At 48.0% G+C, this 19254-nt stretch overlaps 1 protein-coding gene across 3 annotated transcripts in view; it reads right to left on the reverse strand.

Moving 5' to 3' along the window:
• Positions 1-19254, reverse strand: part of lifra (LIF receptor subunit alpha a) — a 239065-nt gene that overhangs the window by 30835 nt on the left and 188976 nt on the right. For all 3 annotated transcript variants that reach the window (XM_070877348.1, XM_070877341.1, XM_070877356.1), the window contains exons 7-11: positions 16135-16318; positions 14485-14760; positions 9414-9543; positions 1246-1412; positions 186-328 (exon numbers count right to left, since the gene is read on the reverse strand). In XM_070877348.1, the coding sequence (XP_070733449.1) occupies positions 186-328; positions 1246-1412; positions 9414-9543; positions 14485-14760; positions 16135-16318 (900 nt within the window). The remainder of the gene's footprint in view (positions 1-185; positions 329-1245; positions 1413-9413; positions 9544-14484; positions 14761-16134; positions 16319-19254) is intronic.

Genomic DNA, 19254 nt, shown 5'->3' on the forward strand with positions numbered 1-19254 from the left:
TCGGGGTCACGACAGCAGCCTGGGGCAGGTTGAGTTAAATACGGACCCCGCTGTTTACAGCCACACAGAGGGAATGACCACTTGGGAATGATCAGCAAGTCAATCCCAGCAAGAGTTGGTGGCTTCAGCAAAGGGCAAAAGGAGAGTAGTTATAAAAAGGTAACTTTTTCGGTGTATTTACTTACCGATGTCATTACTACATCATCACTGATCACCATCTCACAAAGCATTCTAGTGCCCGTGTAGTCAACCTCATCTGACCAGGATACGGTGATGTTCTCTGACGTCTTGGCTTCCTGCCTCAGCTGACGAGGAGCAAAAGGATGAACTGGAAAAATTAAAAATAAAAATCATCAACTTAACCTCTATAAATGTTATCAAACCTTGTTAAAAAAAAAACTAATGGCAGTGTTCAGCTCAGGTAGTAAGTTGCAAGAGGACCGACTGAGATCAATGAAAGAACTTTCCAGGGAACCACTGGAGTTTAATGGAAAGCTCGCAAATGATGAGTTTATAACATCAAAGTGTTGGGCTGCATTTGTTCTGTGTGTCAGCAACGTTATATTCATGTAGAAATTCTATTATCTAGCCCCTCAAAAGAACAAGCATTAAAAAGACATGCTCCAGAAGCTTGGCTATTCTTTTACGGTTAAGTTGGTTGAACAGCGACGCTGACATAAGGAAATTAGAAATAGGAGCAGAAGGCCATTCGGCCCCTCAAGCCTGCTCCACCATTCAATATCGTGGCTGATCTTCAACCTCAACTCCACTTTCCTGCCCAATCCCCATATCCCTTGATTCCCCCTAGGGTCCAAAAATCTATTGATCTCAGCCTTGAATATATTCAATGATTCAGCATCCAGAGTCCTATAGGATAGAGAATTCCAAAGATTCACCACCCTCTGAGTGAAGAAATTCCTCATCTCAGTCATAAATGACCTACCCCTAATCCTGAGACTAAGCCCCCTAAGTTCTAAACTCTCCAGCCATGGGAAACAACCGCTCAGCATCTACCCTGTCACAGCCCTCAGAATCTTACATGTTTCAATGAGAGCATCTCTCATTTTTCTAAACTCCAGAAAATAAGGCCAGGCTGTCTGGGCTAACGTGTATAGGATGGGCATTTGAATGAGCTATGGGAGGACTGCTGTCCCCTCCAGAGGCCAAACTTCAAAAGATGCTTTCCAGTAATAAAGGGAGAAGGAAGACTGGAGCGGTTAGTGCAGTCTTTAATTTTATACTTACACACACGGGCCACATCCACTTTTATACTGGACTGAGCCTCTCCCAGTGGATTTATAGCGTTTATTGAAATATTGTGTATATCCCTGCTGTTTGAAATAGGTAAACCACACCAGTAATATGGATTGTTCCTTGAAGCTTCGTTACATGGCAAAGAGTTCTGCGACGACCTGAAGAATAACAAACAGTTGGAGATTATGTGTGGTCACTGATGCAGAGACTTGACTCAGACAGTGCCCTCTAGTTACAGGACAGGTTACTGAAATCCATTTTGCAGAACTGTAGGAAATACAGCTGAGACTGCCCGAAGTAATTTCACAAACATAGAAAGGACAAGTGTGGCCATTGTCCTCGCTTTGGGAATAGTGCAGCTGGTTCCACAAACAGACAATAACTAAGTCACGGGATAAATGTTTTTTGGTGATATTGAGCTCAATTTTCCCCAAAGCATTTTTTTGGCATATTTGAAGAGTCCGATTTTTTGGGACCTAAGTATGGCAAAAAAAAATTCAAAGTTTCCGTGTTGGATTTCTTCAGTTTGGTGTGGTGTAACCCGACTTTTAGTTTTGGGGACAGAGCCTTGATGTGTGCCAAAAAAGGTCAGGCTGCCATGGTAACCAGGGATGCAATGCGAGCTGAGGCTGCAAAGTGAAGCATACAGCCAGCTCCCAACACATTAAAAGAATTGAAAAACACACAGCAGCAACTTACCTCCAACCCCACCCGAAGGGTTTGCCGGTCTGGTCCCATTCTCGGTCCCCTGAATTTTTTTCCCCCTCTCTCTCGTGTGTGAACCAGGGACCGAGAATGGGACCGGACAGCCTTTGGGCGGGGTTGGAGGTAAGTTGCTGCTATGTGTTTTTAGTGTATCTGGGCATCGGCTGCACCGTTTTCCTTAATTCTCTGGAAGGTTTTTCTGCAGAGGCCACATACGCTGGCCCAAGCATAACTGGAGTAACTCTCAGCTGGCCAAACTTGCCAGAATTGGTGTAGGTGGCTGGTTACGCCCCCTTGGGTTGAAAAAAATACTGACCTAAAAAAATCGTAACTAACTGAGTTACGCTGGTGCAAATTGATTGGGGTAAGTGTGGTTTTTCAACTTCGGCCAAAAAGACGGTGCAAATCACTGGGGGAAATTGAGCCCATTGCTTGGGGGAGAAATGATGGCCAAGGCACTGGGGGAGAACTTTTTGAAATAGAGCCCTGGGATCTTTTGCGTCTACCTGAGCGTGCAGACAGTGTGACCCGAAACACGCCCCCGGCACGATATACTGGAACTGCTGCAGTGATGATGGTGTGGCCCTTTACCCTTTCGCACGAATGTCACAGACATCACTGCTCTATTGACCAGCAAAGCACTGCATGCTTCCCCACGAGGAGGGACTCCAGAACAGCGAGTCACCTTGGCATATGCCTGCTCAATGCTCCTAATGGGGAGCGGGTCCCGATCCCACCTCCCAAGGAGAAAACTTCTGGGTGGGTGGAGCACGGGAAAACAAACCGCTTACAAAATATAGTCTGAACAGCGGGTTGCAGGCTGACCTTTCACCTCTGAGATCTGTGTTTAAATCATATCCAAACAGACTAGGTTTACAGAGAAGGCCAAGGGGAGGCTTATTAAGGTGTATAACATTATGAGGAGCCTAGATAGAGTGGATAGGAAGGAGCTATTTCCCTGAGCCAAGAGGTTAATAACCAAGGGGACATAGATTTAAAGTAATTGGTAGAAGGATTAGAGGGGAGTTGAGGAGAAGTTTTTTCAGCCAGAGCGTGATGGGGATCTGGAACTCTCTGCCTGAAAGGGTGGTTGAGGCAGAAACCCTCATCACATTTAAAAAGTACTTTGATACGCACATGAAGTGCCGTGACCTACAGGGCTACGGACCAAGAGCTGGAAAGTGGCATTAGGCTGGATAGCTCTTTTTCAGTCGGCACAGACACGAGGAGCTGAACATCCTCCTTTTGTGCCGTAAACTTTTATCATTCTAGTTGAACGTTCCTTTGTCTGTCAGCCTTGTGGAAAGAGTTTGGGCAGTTTCAGCCTGATCCCCACTGGGAATGGGAACTTTTTTTAAAATATTCGTTCATGGGATTTGGGCGTCACTGGCAAGGCCAGCATTTATTGACCATCCCTTATTGCCCTAGAATCATAGAATGGTTACAGCACGGAAGGCAGCCATTTGGCCCATCGAGGCCCGAGCCGACTCTCGGCCAGTCTCACTCCCCTGCCCTTCCCCCAAATTGTTTTCCTTCAGATACTTATCCAATTCCCTTTTGAAAGTCGTGATTGAGTCTGCCTCCATTACCCGTTCAGACAGTGCATTCCAGATCCTAACCACTCACTGCATAAAAAAGATTTTTCTTACGTCCTCTTTGGTTCTTTTGCCAATCACCTTAAATCTGGTTCTCGACCCTTCCATCAATGGAAACAGTTTCTCTCTATTCTCCCTTTTCAGACCCCTCATGATTTTCAACACTTCCATCAAATCTCCTGTCAATTTTCTCTGTTCCAAGGAGAACAACCTCAATTTCTCCAGTCTATCCACGTAACTGAAGTCCCTCATTCCTGGAATCATTCTCGTTAATCATTTCTGCACCCTCTCTAGGGCCTCACATCCTTCCTAAAGTGCGGTGCCCAGAATTGGACACAATACTCCAGTTGTGGCAGAACCAGTGTTTTGGACAGGTTCATCAGAATTTTCATACTTTTGTACTCTATACCTCTATTTAAGAAGCCCAGGATCCTATAAGCCTTTTTAACCGCTTTCTCAATCTGCCCTGCCACCTTCAATGAGTTATGCACACAAATCACCAGGTCATGCACCTCCTTTAGGATTGTACTATTTAATTTATATATCCACTCCTCATTCTTTCTACCAAAATGTATCACTTCACACCTTTCTGTGTTAAACTTCATCTGCCACTTGTCTGCTCACTCCACCAGCCTGTCTATGTCTTCCCGAAGTCTATCACTCGCCTCCTCACTGTTCACTATATTTCCAAGTTTTGTGTCATCTGCAGATTTTGAAATTGTGCCCTGTACACCCACGTCCAAGTCATTAATATATATCAAGAAAAGCAGTGATCCTGGAACTGATCCCTGGGGAACAACACTGTGTATCTTCCTCCAGTCCAAAAAACAACCGTTCACCACCACTCTCTGTTTCCTGTCACTTCGTCAATTTTGTATCCAGGCTGCCACTGTCCCTTTTATTCCATGGGCTTCAATTTTGCTGGTAAGCCGATTATGTGGCACTTTGTCGAAAGGCTTTTGGACATCCATGTACACTGCATCTATTGCGTTACCCTTATCAACCCTCTCTGTTACCTCATCAAAACACTCGATCAAATTGGTTAAACTCGATTTGCCTTTAATAAATCCATGCTGGCTTTCCTTAATTAATCCCCATCTATCCAAGCGACTGCTAAGTTTGTCCTTAATTACTGTTGCTAAAAGCTTCCCCACTACCAAGGTTAAACTAACTAGCCTATAATGCTGGGTTTATCTTTACTTCCTTTTTTGAACAAGGGTGTAACATTTCTCCAGTCCTCTGGCACCAGCCCCATATCTATGGAGGATTGGAATATTATGGCCGCGATTTCCACCCTCAATTTCCTTAGCATCCTGGGATGCTTCCCATCCGCTCCTGGTGATTTATCTTCTGTAATTACAGCCAGTCTTTCTAATACCTCTTCTTTAGCAATTTTTATTCTATCAAGTGTCTCCACTACCTCCTCCTTCACTACGTCTATGGCAGCATCCTCTTCCTTGGTGAAGACAGAGGTAAAGTATTCATTTAGTACCTCAGCCATATCCTTTGCCTCCATCGCCCCCCCCCCCCCCCCGCCCCCGCTTACTATTTATATGCTTATAGAATAATTTCAGATTACCTTTTATGTTGGCTGCCATTCTATTCTCATACCTTCTCTTTGCCTCTCATTTTCTTTTTTACTGCTACTCTGATCTTCGTACAAATATATATGTATCAAATATACATTAGGGATAGTGTTAAATCCAAGGAAGAGGCATATAAATTGGCCAGAAAAAGCAGCAAACCTGAGGACTGAGAAATTTAGAATCCAGCAGAGGAGGACAAAGGGTTTAATTAGAAGGGGGAAAATAAGAGTATGAGAGGAAGCTTGCAGGGAACATAAAAACTGACTGCAAAAGCTTCTATAGTTTTGTGAAGAGAAAAAGATTAGTGAAGACAAATGTAGGTCTCTTGCAGTCAGAATCAGGTGAATTTATAATGGAGAACAAAGAAATGGCAGACCAATTGACAAATACTTTGGTTCTGTCTTCACGAAGAAAGACACATATAACCTTCCGGAAATACTTGGGGACCGAGGATCTAGTGAGAAGGAAGAACTAAAGGAAATCCTTATTAGTCAGGAAATTGTGTTCGGGAAATTGATGGGAGTGAAGGCCGATAAGTCCGCAGGGCCTGATAGTCTGCATCCCAGAGTACTTAAGGAAGTGGCCCTAGAAATAGTGGATGCATTGGTGATCATTTTCCAACAATCTATCGACTCGGGATCAGTTCCTATGGACTGGAGGGTAGCTAATGTAACACACCACTTTTTAAATAAGAGGGAGAGAGAAAACGGATAATTATAGACCAATTAGCCTGACATCAGTAGTGGGGAAAATGTTGGAATCAATCATTAAAGATGAAAAAGCAGCGCATTTGGAAAGCAGTGACCGGATCGGTACAAATCAGCATGGATTTAGGAAAGGGAAATCATGCTTGACAAATCTTCTAGAATTTTTTGAGGATATAACTAATAGAGTAGACAAGGGAGAACCAGTGAATGTGGCATATTTGGACTTTCAAAAAGCTTTTGACAAGGTCCCACACAAGAGATTAAGTGTGCAAAATTAAAGCACATGGTATAGGGGGTGGATTGTCGTGGATAGAGAACTGGTTGGCAGACAGGAAGCAGAGAGTCGGGATAAACGGGTCCTTCTCAGAATGACAGGCAGGGACTAGTGGGGTGCCACAGGGCTCAGTGCTGGCACCCCAGCTATTTACAATATACATCAATGATTTAGGTGAATGAATTGAGTGTAATATCTCCAAGTTTTCAGACGACACTAAGCTTGGTGGCGGTGTGAGCTGTGAGGAGGATGCCAAGAGGCTTCAGGGTGACTTGGACAGGTTAGGTGAGTGGGCAAATGCATGGCGGATGCACTATAATGTGGATAAATGTGAGGTTATCCACTTTGGTGGCAAAAACATGAAGGCAGAATATTATCTGAATGGCGGCAGATTAGGAAAAGAGGAGGTGCAACGAGACCTGGGTGTCATGGTACATCAGTCATTGAAAGTTGGCATGCAGGTACAGCAGGCGGTTAAGGCGGCAAATGGCATGTTGGCTTTCATAGCTAGGGGATGTGAGTAAAGGAGCAGGGAGGTCTTAATGCAGTTGTATAGGGCCTTGGTGAGGCCTCACCTGGAATATTGTGTTCAGTTTTGGTCTCCTAATCTGAGGAAGGACGTTCTTGCTATTGAGGGAGTGCAGCGAAGACTGATTCCCGGGATGGCGGGACTGACATATGAGGAGAGACTGGATCGATTGGGCCTGTATTCACTGTTTAGAAGAATGAGAGGGGATCTCATAGAAACATATAAAATTCTGACGGGACTGGACAGGTTAGATGCAGGAAAAATGTTCCTGATGTTGCGGAAGTCCAGAACCAGGGGACACAGTCTAAGGATAAGGGGTAAGCCATTTAGGATTGAGATGAGGAGAAACTTCTTCATTCAGAGAGTTGTTAACCTCTGGAATTCTCTACCGCAGAAAGTAGTTGAAGCCAGTTCGTTAGATATATTCAAGAGGGAGTTAGATATGGTCCTGACGGCTAAAGGGATCAAGGGGTATGAAGAGAAAGCAGGAAAGGGGTAGTGTGGTGAATGATCAGCCATGATCTTATTGAATAGTGGTGCATGCTCAAAGGGCCGAATGGCCAACTCCTGCACCTATTTTCTATGTTCCAAGTTTCTAAATGTATTTGCAACCAGACATCTTTCATATGCGCTCTTTTTCTGCTTCATCTTACTCTCTATCGGTTTCATCATCTAGGGATCCCTAACTTTAATTGTCCTACTTTTCCCCCTTGTGGGAATGTACCTGCACTGTACCCAAACTACTTCCTCTTTAAAGGCAGCCCATTGTTCGATCACAGTTTTGCCTGTCAATCTTTGATTCCAATTTACCCAGGTCACATCCGTTCTCAACCCACTGAAATTGGCCTTCCCCCAGTTAAACATTTTTATACTAGATTGCTCCCTGTCTATTTCCATAGCTAATTTAAACCTTATACAATGATCACTATTCCCTAAATGTTCCCCGACTGACACGTGCTCCACTTGACCTACCTTATTCCCCGGAACCAGATCCGGCAATGCCTCCCCGCTCGTCGGGCCAGAAACATACTGATCAAGATAGTTCTCCTGAACACACTTCAAAAACTCTTCCCCTTCTCTGCCCTTTACACTATTATGATCCTAGTCTATATTAGGACAGTTGAAGTCCCCCATTATTACTACTCTATAGTTCTTGCACCTCTCTGTAATTTCTCTGTAAATTTGCTCCTCCATAGCTTTCCCACTATTTGGTGGTCTATAGAATACACTATTATCATCATCATAGGTAGTCCCTCGAATCGAGGATGACTTGCTTCCACGTCAAAAAGTTCACAGATGTTTCAATGCAGGACCTAAAATTCCAGATCCCAAACTAAATCTTGAGGGGTGGAAGATGCCTGTGCATGGATTTTTTTAACGTGTGGTGGTCGTTGCACTTCAGCCACCACACGGACTTGACAGAGCTAGGTCTTGGTCCAGTAGCAAGGATTAACCAAGACGACTGGAGACCAGCTCTGCTGTACGGACCTAGTATGCATACATATCGCCTGCTGCCACTGGGCCATCAGCTCTTCTCGGCCCCAATCACGTCCCTCTACAATCTCTCGCCGCTTCTTCGCCCTGATCTCGCCGCTCCTGCTGTATCTGCCCACGCTCCAATCAGCGACCTGGATCTTGGTGACGTCCCTTTTCACTGCCGTTGCTCTCCTGCTCCAGCACGTGCTACTCCCTGGAGTGGTAAGCCGCCACTCTGCTCCTTCCGCTCCCCGGCCAGCTCTGATGGTGCTCACAGGCCGGGGGCTGCAGTGTCCTTGAGAAGATGGTAGTGAGCCGCCTTCTTGAACTGCTGCAGTTTGTGTGGTGAAGGTACTCCCAGAGTGCTGTTAGGGAGGGAATTCCAGTATTTTGACCCAGCAACGATGAAGGAACGGCGATATACTTCCAAATCAGGATTGAGTGTGACTTGGAGGGGAACTTGGAGATGATGGTGTTCCCATGCGCTTGCTGCCCTTGTCCTTCTAGGTGGTGGAAGTCGCGGGTTTGGGAGGTGCTGCTGAAGAAGCCATGGCGAGTGCATCTTGTAGATGTTACGCACTGCAGCCACGGTGTGCCGGTGATGGAGGGAGTGAATGTTGAAGGTGGTGGATGGGGGGCCAATCAAGCGGGCTGCTTTGTCCTGGATGGTGTTGAGCTTCTTGAGTGTTGTTGGAGCTGCACTCATCCAGGCAAGTGGAGAGTAATCCATTCACACTCCTGACTTGTACCTTTTAGATGGTGGAAAGGCTTTGGGGAGTCACGAGGTAAGACATTCGCCGCAGAATACCCAGTCTCTGACCCGCTCTTGTTGCCACAGTATTTATGTGGATGGTCCAGTAAAGTTTCTGGTCAATAGTGACCCCAGGATGTTGATGGTGGGGGATCTGGCGATGGTAATGCCGCTGAATGTCAAGGAGAGGTGGTTAGACTCTCACTTGTTGGAGAGAGTCATTGGCTGGCACTTGCGTGGAACTACTACTAATTGAATGCCAATTTGTCACCAGCCTCAAACAGAAAAACAACAAGCCTGGTTTGGGGAAAGGTCATGCCGGTACTGTTGGGCCGACTCTCGTGAGGTCTGAACTCAAGCACATTGTTGAGCAGGGCAAGGGGAGCTTTCCATTCTCGCTAGGCATGCCATTCTCGATGTTAACACTGGGTACCGGAAATTGACAGTGTTCTGTTCTACAATACCATCGTCTCTCGTCTCAATCAGCACAAAATACACAAAGAGAAAAGTAATAAGATATGGATACAGAAACTTACCCGTTGATGAGACTATATATAGTGATACGATGTGAGACTAGTCCAGTCAGTTTCCCTGGTTCCCACGTACAGTTCAGTGTTTGTAAGTCACGTGTCTCACAGCTGAGATTTTTTGGACTATCAGGTGGATCTAAATTAGAAAACACAAATAAGAAAACATTAATCATCAGGCAGAGTTTTAAAATGGTCATGCTAATATAAAAGCATGCTACAGGTGATCCTGCAATTACAATGTATGCAAATACAGTAGAATCCAGGTGTGGCGATCAACTGTTTAAATTGCTGGTTAGCGCCGACAGCCTGGGCTACACAAATGTAATTAAGTCAACAGGGCCGAGGGAATTTAACTACATAGAGGAGAGGGTTGAGAGGAGGATGTAAGCAGATGATTAACCAACTGTCTAAAGCAGCCAGCAGAGCTGAGCAGCCCTGCCAGTCAATCCGAGATTCCAGCAACAAAACGATCAATAGAACTGAAAGAAAGTCAGCACTTAAAGCTCCATTAGGTTCCCACAACTACAATTTGATCCTAATAAGATCAGAAATAGGAGCAGGACTAGGCCATACGGCTCCTCAAGCCTGCTCCATCAATTAATACGATCATGGCTGATCCGATCATGGACTCAGGTCGACTTCCCTGCCCGCTCCCCATAACCGTTTATTCCCTTATCGGTTAAGAAACTGTCTATCTCTGTCTTAAATTTATTTCATGTCCCAGCTTCCACAGCTCTCTGAGGCAGCGAATTCCACAGATTTCCATGCCTCTGAAGGAAGAAATTCCTCCTCATCTCAGTTTTAAATGGGCGGCCCCTTATTCTAAGATTATGCCCACTAGTTCCAGTCTCCCCTATCAGTGGAAACATCCTCTCTGCATCCACCTTGTCAAGCCCCCTCATAATCTTATATATTTCGATAAGATCACCTCTCATTCTTCTGAATTCCAAGATAAAAGTTCACGGGGTTGGGGGTAATATATTAGCATGGATAGAGGATTGGCTAACTAACAGAAAACAGAGAGTCAGGATAAATGGTTCATTCTTGGGTTGGCAATCAGTAACTCAACCTTTTGTCATAAGTCAAACCCCTCATCCTCGTGAACCTTCTCTGAATTGCCTCCAAAGCAAGTATATCCTTTCGTAAAAATAGAAACTAAAACTGTATGTAATATTCCAGGTGTGGCCTCACCAATTTCCTATATAACTGTAGCAACTGTAGCAAGACTTCCCTGCTTTTATACTCCATCCCCTTTGCAATAAAGGCAAAGATTCCTGATCACTTGCTGTACCTGCATACTATCCTTTTGTGTTTCATGCACAAGCACCCCCAGGTCCCGCTGTACTGCAGCACTTTGCAATTTTTCTCCATTTAAATAATAACTTTCTCTTTGATTTTTTTTCTGCTAAAGTGCATGACCTCACACTTTCCAACATTATACTCCATCTGCCAAATTTTTGCCCACTCACTTAGCCTGTCTATATCCCTTTGCAGATTTTGTGTCTCCTCCTCAAACATTGCTTTTCCTCCCATCTTTGTATAGTCAGCAAACTTGGCTACGTTACACTCAGTCCTTTCTTCTAAGTCGTTAATATGGATTGTAAATAGTTGGGGTCCCAGCACTGATCCTTGCAGCACCCCATTAGTTACTGGTTGCCAACCCGAAAATGAACCATTTATCCGACTCTGTTTTCTGTTAGTTTTTCCAATCCTCTATCCATGCTAATATATTACTCCCAACCCCGTGAACTTTTATCTTGAGCAGTAACCTTTTATGTGGCACCTTGTCAAATGCCTTCTGGATGTCCAAATACACCACATCCACTGGTTCCCCTTTATCCACCCTGTTTGTTACATCCTCAAAGAATTCCAGCAAATTTGTCAAACATGACTTCCCCTTCATAAATCCATGCTGACTCTGCCTGACCGAATTATACTTTTCCAAATGTCCTGCTACTGCTTCTTTAATAATGGACTCCAACATTTTCCCAACCACAGATGTTAGGCTAACTGGTCTATAGTTTCCTACTTTTTGTCTGCCTCCTTTTTTAAATAGGGGCGTTACATTTGCAGTTTTCCAATCTGCTGGGACCTCCCCAGAATCCAGGGAATTTTGGTAAATTACAACCAATGCATCCACTATCCCTGCTGCTACTTCTCTTAAGACCCTAGGATGCAAGCCATCAGGTCCAGGGGATTTATCCACCTTTAGTCCCATTACCTTACTGAGTACTACCTCCTTAGTGATTGTGATTGTGTTAAGTTCCTCCCCCCCATAGCCCCTTGACTATCCACTGTTGGCATATTTTTAGTGTCCGCTACCATAAAGACTGATACAAAATATTTGTTCAGAGTTTCTGCCATCTCCATATTCCCCATTTCTAATTCCGCGGCCTCGTCTTCTAAGGGACCAACATTTACTTTCGCCACTCTTTTCCTTTTATATACCTAAAGAAACTCTTGCTATCTGTTTTTATATTTTGTGCTGGTTTACTTTCATAGTCTATCTTCCCTTTCTTAAATCATTTTTTTAGTCATTCTTTGCTGGCTTTTAAAAGCTTCCCAATCTTCTGTCCTCCCCATAGTATTGGCAACTTTGTATGCCCTTGTTTTTAATTGGATACCGTCCTTTAGTTCTTTAGTTAGCCACAGATGGCTCTCTTTTCTTTTACACCCTTTCACACAATATTCACGTCATCGCTACGAAGGGTGACCGCGACAGAGAGTGACCGCGACCACGGGATGATCATTCCTAGAGGGAATTGCCGACGATACAAAGATGGGAGGAAAAGCAATGTGTGACACACAAAATCTGCAAAAGGACATAGACAGGCTAAGTGAGTGTGCAAATATTTGGCAGATGGAGTATAATGTTGGAAAGTGTGAGGTTATGCACTTTGGCAGAAAAAAAATCGAAGAGCAAGTTATTATTTAAATGGAGAAAGATTGCAAAGTGCTGCAGTACAGCGGGACCTGGGGGTACTTGTGCATGAAACACAAAAGGTTAGTATGCAGGTACAGCAAGTGATCAGAAAGGCCAATGGAATCTTGGTCTTTATTGCAAAGGGGATGGAGTATAAAAGCAGGGAAGTCTTGCTACAGTTGTACAGGGTATTGGTGAGGTCACACCTGGAATACTGCGTGCAGTTTTGGTTTCCATATTTACGAAAGGATATACTTGCTTTGGAGGCAGTTCAGAGAAGGTTCACAAGGTTGATTCCGGAGATGAGGGGGTTGACTTATGAGGAAAGGTTGAGTAGGTTAGGTCTCTACTCATTGGAATTCAGAAGAATGAGAGGTGATCTTATCGAAACGTATAAGATTATGAGGGGGCTTGACAGGATGGATGCAGAGAGGATGGTTCCATTGATAGGGGAGACTAGAACTAGAGGGCATAACTTAGAATAAGGGCCCGCCCATTTAAAACTGAGATGAGGAGAAATTTCTTCTCTCAGAGGGTTGTGGATTTGTGGAATTCGCTGCCTCATAGAGCTGTGGAAGCCGGGACATTGAATAAATTTAAGACAGAAATAGACAGTTTCTTAAACGATAAGTGAATAAGGGGTTATGGGGAGCGGGCAGGGAAGTCAACCTGAGTCCATGATTGGTTCAGCCATGATCGTATTAAATGGCGGAGCAGGCTCGAGGGGCCATATGGCCTTCTCCTGCTCCTATTTCTTATGTTCTTATGAATCACCAAAGGGGAGATCACCACTAGAATTCTCAGAAAACTGGGCTTCCACCTTCCAGCACCATTAACCAGCAAAGTAAACTGACCTCCCTTTGACTGGAGGTCCTGTATATATTGTGTAAGACCATATGCGGTTACACTGGGATCACATTGTGCGGCTCCACTGGGATCGCACTGTGCGGTTACACTGGGATCGCACTGTGCGGCTACACTGGGACCGCACTGTGCATGCTGGGAGACACTGGTATTACACTGTGTGGGTGGGGTACACTGGTATCACACTGTGTTTGGGTGGAGTACACTGGTATCACACTGTGTGTGGGTGGGGTACACTGGTATCACACTGTGTGAGGGTGGGGTACACTCGTATCACAGTGTGCGCGCCTGGCGTACACTGGGATTACAATGTGTGGGTGGGGTACACTGGGATCACACTGTGCGCGCGTGGGGTACACTGGGATCACACTGCGCGCGCGTGGGGTACACTGGGATCACACTGCGCGCGCGTGGGGTACACTGGGATCACACTGCGCGCGCGTGGGGTACACTGGGATCACACTGCGCGCGCGTGGGGTACACTGGGATCACACTGCGCGCGCGTGGGGTACACTGGGATCACACTGCGCGCGCGTGGGGTACACTGGGATCACACTGCGCGCGCGTGGGGTACACTGGGATCACACTGCGCGCGCGTGGGGTACACTGGGATCACACTGCGCGCGCGTGGGGTACACTGGGATCACACTGCGCGCGCGTGGGGTACACTGGGATCACACTGCGCGCGCGTGGGGTACACTGGGATCACACTGCGCGCGCGTGGGGTACACTGGGATCACACTGCGCGCGCGTGGGGTACACTGGGATCACACTGTGCGCGCGTGGGGTACACTGGGATCACACTGTGCGCGCGTGGGGTACACTGGGATCACACTGTGTGCGGTTGAAGTACACCGGGATCACACCGTGTGCGCGTGGGGTACACCGTGATCACACCGTGTGCGCGTGGGGTACACCGGGATCATACAGTGTGCGCTTGGGGTACACCGGGATCACACAGTGTGCGCGTGGGGTACACCGGGATCACACAGTGTGCGCATGGGGTACACTGGATCACATTGTGTGCGGTTGAAGTACACCGGGATCACACAGTGTGCGCGTGGGGTACACCGGGATCACACAGTGTGCGCATGGGGTACACTGGATCACATTGTGTGCGGTTGAAGTACACCGGGATCACACAGTGTGCGCGTGGGGTACACTGAGATTCTAGCGCTGAATCAAATACATCAATATGCAAGGTAACATATGCTGCACTTTCCTTGAGCACAAATATTGAAACCAAGTTCAACCATTGTTAATTCCCACTCGTCGTTCCTTGATACTCACAGCCGATAAATATGACTGCTCCTATGAAGTCATTTGAGGAAAAAACGCAAAAGGCATTACTTCCAGATTCTATCGACTGAGACACATTCTGCACCCTGATGGCCTGGCTCCTGTCGCTCAATTCGATGATTGTTCCATTCAACCTGTTAAAAGATAATTCTACAATACTTGTTCCTTTACGAGCTATGCAGCAAAATGTCGGGCTGGATCCTGCTTTCAGAACAGTGCCATCCACGGGATAGATTTTACCACTGGTGTGGTTAGACGTGTCTTGTCCTGGAAAAAAAATCAAACAATGACATTGATAATGATCTATTGCAAGATTTACCTGCCACATTTCACGTAACAAACCGTCTCCAGGAGCTTTGACTTACCAAAAGTGTGATGGATCTGAAACCGGTATGTAAGCAGAGAACAGTCCACAGGAAGGTGTAAAAGCCAGTTTATATATAAAGGGGGACGGGAAGGGGAGAGGCGGGGGGAGGGGGGGGAGGGAGAGGTGGGGTGGAGGGGTAGGGGAGAGACGAGGGGGGGGGGGGAGGGGTAGGGGAGAGACGAGGGGGGGGAGGGGAGAGACAGGGTGGGTGGGGGGAGGGGAGAGATGGGGGTATGGGAAGGGGAGAGACGGGGTGGGGGAGTGGGAGAGACGGGTGGGGGGGGGGGAGGGGAGAGTCGGGGGGGGAGGAGGGGAGAGATGGGGGGGGGGGAAAGACGCGGGGGTAGGGGAGGGAAGAGGCGGGGGGGTAGGGGAGGAAAGAGGCGGGGTAGGAGAAGGGGATGGGTAGGGGAACTCATACTAGGGAGTTCAGAAGTCCTCACTCATTCAGCAATATGTTCTCGGCAGAGGTGGTCTGTGGACGTAGGACTCATCTGCTCGATGTGGGTAGGGGACACCTGGAGTAGGATGGGGAAGCGAATGGTTCTGAAGAATGCATGTTGGAGATGATGGATGGGAGAAATGCTGGCCTGGCCAATGTCTTCAGGTGCAGAAAATTTACTATTTGAACTCAGTTTTGCATGGAAGAGCAGGAAATACGATTTCTGGCCCTACTACTACAATCAATCTCATTGTGTAGGACACCAGAGTGGGCAAGCTGTGACACCCTAGACATTGAATACTTCCATCACAGCAGCACTTACTGGTACTAAAATATAATGGGTTTTGTTCTAAATGTGGACTTGTATTTACTCTGTACAGCCACCAGAGGGCTCTTCCCCTGCAGTCCCAAGGGATCCCATAATCCCTTGAGCACTGGTATTTAAGGAGGCTTCACAGGTTGGAGAGGCACTCTGGAGACCTGCAAATAAAAAACTAAGATCACACTTTACTTTGAGCTCACAGTGTTCAGTCTGACTCTTTCTCCATGCACAACAGGTTTGCTCATAAGGAACAAGGTTACTTGAAAGATGTGAAAACTATGTTCCACATTATGAATTTAATATATAATAGATGGGTTAATGTGTCTACTAATAAAATGGACAGAGGAATCTCACACAGACTAGTTTATATGCCTGCATGGCTTCAACCAATGCCGCCTGCCACATCAGACACATTCAAACAATGTCACCCATCAACTCTCCTCCTCCTCCCTGTCCCACTGGAGTAAGACATAAAGCGATACGGTTTCAATAGCTACCTGCCGAACTTACCTTCGAGAGTTACCAGTGGGCTCCAGTCACTCCACGCTCTTACACCAGCAAACAGAAAATCGCTATCGTTGCCAATGCAGCGGATTCTCACAGAGTGCGATGTGCACTGGAGAGGCATGTCCGACTCCCAAGTCAACTGCAGCGTCCTGTTGTGGGTAAATTCCAGAGTGGTACTGTAATTCCCCTGCAAAAACAAACCAACTTCTTTTAAACTGATGCTCTCGAGCGGTGGGTAGGATCTTTCAACAAAAGGGACGAGCTGGTAACTAAAGGCTCAAGAAATCACTTGGGACCACAAATAAATGACCTGTCTGCAAGGTGGCTCAGAGGTGCAGCTCACTGGAGCTTCACACGCACGTACACGCACGAGGAGTTACTTGGCATTAGTTTCAGGCAGCGCTGATGAAGCAGAAATGAAATCCACTGCAGGTTAGATCTTGGAGTACATAGGAACAGGAGTAGGTCATTGATGGAGCAGTCCATGCCCGCATGCTGCAAGACCTGGACGACATTCAGGCTTGGGCTGATAAGTGGCAAGTAACATTTGCGCCACACAAGTGGCAGGCAATTACTTTCTCCAACAAGCGAGAGTCTAACCATCTCTCCTTGATATTCAACAGCATTACCATGGCTGAATTCCTCACCATCAACATCCTGGGGGTCACCATTGACCAGAAACTTAACTGGACCAGCCTCATAAATACCGTGACAACAAGAGCAAGTCAGAGGCTGGGTATTCTGTCTCACCTCCTGACTCCTCAAAACCTTTCTGCCATCTACAAGACATAGTCAGTGTGATAGAATACTCTCCACTTGCCTGGATGAGTGCAGCTCCAACAAGACTCAAGAAGCTCAACACCATCCAGGACAAAGCAGCCCTTCACCATTCACTCCCTCCACCACCGGCGCACCGTGGCTGCAGTGTGTACCACCTACAAGATGCACGGCAGCAACTCGCCAAGGCTTCTTCGGCAGCACCTCCCAAACCCGCGACCTCTACCACCGAGAAACACATGCAGCAAACGCATGGGAACACCATTACCTGCAAGCAAGTTCCACTCCAAGTTACACACCATTGTGACTTGGAAATATATCACAGTTACTTCATTGTTGCTGGGTCAAAATCCTGGAAATCCTGGAACTCCTTCCCTAACTGCACTATGGGAGCACCTTCACCACACGGACTGCAGCGGGGGCAATTAGGGATGGGCAATAAATGCCGGCCTTGCCAGCGACGCCCACATCTCAGAATTAATAAAAAACATTTGAGCTTCTTGAGCCTGTTCCGCCATTCAATGAGATCATACCTGTCTTTGGTCCATATCCCTGAACACACTTGGTTAACAGAAATCTATCAATCTCAGATTTAACATCAAAATTGACGCAGCATTAACTGCCGTTTACGGAAGAGAGTTCCAAACTTCTACCACCCTGTGTGTAGAAGTGTTTCCTAACTTCACTCCTAAAAGGCCTGGCTCTAATTTTTAGGTTTTGTTCCCTAGTCCGAGATTCTCCAATCAGCGGACATAACTTCTCTCTCGGTTCCCCTTCATATCTTGAAAACTTGGATCAAATCACCCCTTAATCTTCTAAATTCTAGGGAATACAATCCTAGTTTATGCAATACATAGCGCCTTTAATGTAGAAAACCATCGCATAGCACTTCGCAGAGATGTAAATCAGATAAAAATGAACGCCAGGGAAAAGGAGGAGATTATGGGCCCAAGTTTCCACACGATAAAAAACGGGTGCCCCGCCGAGCTGGGTGCCCGTTTTTCGCGCCTAAAATGGCGCCAGAAAAAAACGCGCGATTCTGGAGCGCCCTGCAGCTCCTTGTCTGTTTGGCGCGGCGCCCAGGGGGGCAGAGCCTACACTCGCGCCGATTTTGTAAGTGGGAGGGGGCGGGTACCATTTAAATTAGTTTTTTTTTCCTGCCGGCAACGCTGCGCATGCGCGTTGGAGCGTTCGCTCATGCTCAGTGTGAAGGAAACATTGGCACTTGGCCATTTTTGTAGTTCTTTGTAGCTGTTTAATTTTTGAACATTTTTTAATAAAAGCACATTGCCATCAGCACTGAGAAGGCTGCAGGAAGCCTCAGAAAGTTGAGGCAGCCGTTTCCCTCCCCCTCCCCCCCCCCCCCGGAACAAACGACTGCCTCCCCCCCCCCCGCCGGAACAAACGACTGCCTCCCCCCCCCCGGAACAAACGACTGCCTCCCCCCCCCCCGCCGGAACAAACGACTGCCTCCCCCCCCCCGGAACAAACGACTGCCTCCCCCCCCCCCCGCCGGAACAACAACTGCTCCCCCCCCCCCCACCCCCCCCCCCCCCGCCGGAACAAACAACTGCCTCCCCCCCCACCCCCCCCCCCCCCGCCGGAACAAACAACTGCCTCCCCCCCACCCCCCCGGGAACAAACGACTGCCTCCCCCCCCCCCCCGCCGGAACAAACGACTGCCTCCCCCCCCCCCCCCCCCCCCCCGCCGGAACAAACGACTGCCTCCCCCCCCCCCCCCCCCCCCCCCCGCCGGAACAAACGACTGCCTCCCCCCCCCCCCCCCCCCCCCCCGCCGGAACAAACGACTGCCTCCCCCCCCCCCCCCCCGGGAACAAACAACTGCCTCCCCCCCCCCCGGAACAAACGACTGCCTCCCCCCCCCCCGCCGGAACAAACGACTGCCTCCCCCCCCCCCCCCCCCACCGAACAAACGACTGCCTCCCCCCCCCCCCCCCCACGGGAACAAACGACTGCCTCCCCCCCCCCCCCCCCCACCGAACAAACGACTGCCTCCCCCCCCCCCCCCCCACGGGAACAAACGACTGCCTCCCCCCCCCCCCCCCCCACGGGAACAAACGACTGCCTCCCCCCCCCCCCCCACGGGAACAAACGACTGCCTCCCCCCCCCCCCCCCCACGGGAACAAACGACTGCCTCCCCCCCCCCCCCCCCACGGGAACAAACGACTGCCTCCCCCCCCCCCCCCCCCACGGGAACAAACGACTGCCCCCCCCCCCCCCCCCCACGGAACAAACGACTGCCTCCCCCCCCCCCCCCCCCGCCCGCCGGAACAAACGACTGCCTCCCCCCCCCCCCCCCCCCGCGGAACAAACGACTGCCTCCC

The sequence above is a fragment of the Pristiophorus japonicus genome, chromosome 1 (genome assembly GCF_044704955.1).
Source record: "Pristiophorus japonicus isolate sPriJap1 chromosome 1, sPriJap1.hap1, whole genome shotgun sequence".
NCBI lineage: Eukaryota > Metazoa > Chordata > Chondrichthyes > Pristiophoridae > Pristiophorus > Pristiophorus japonicus.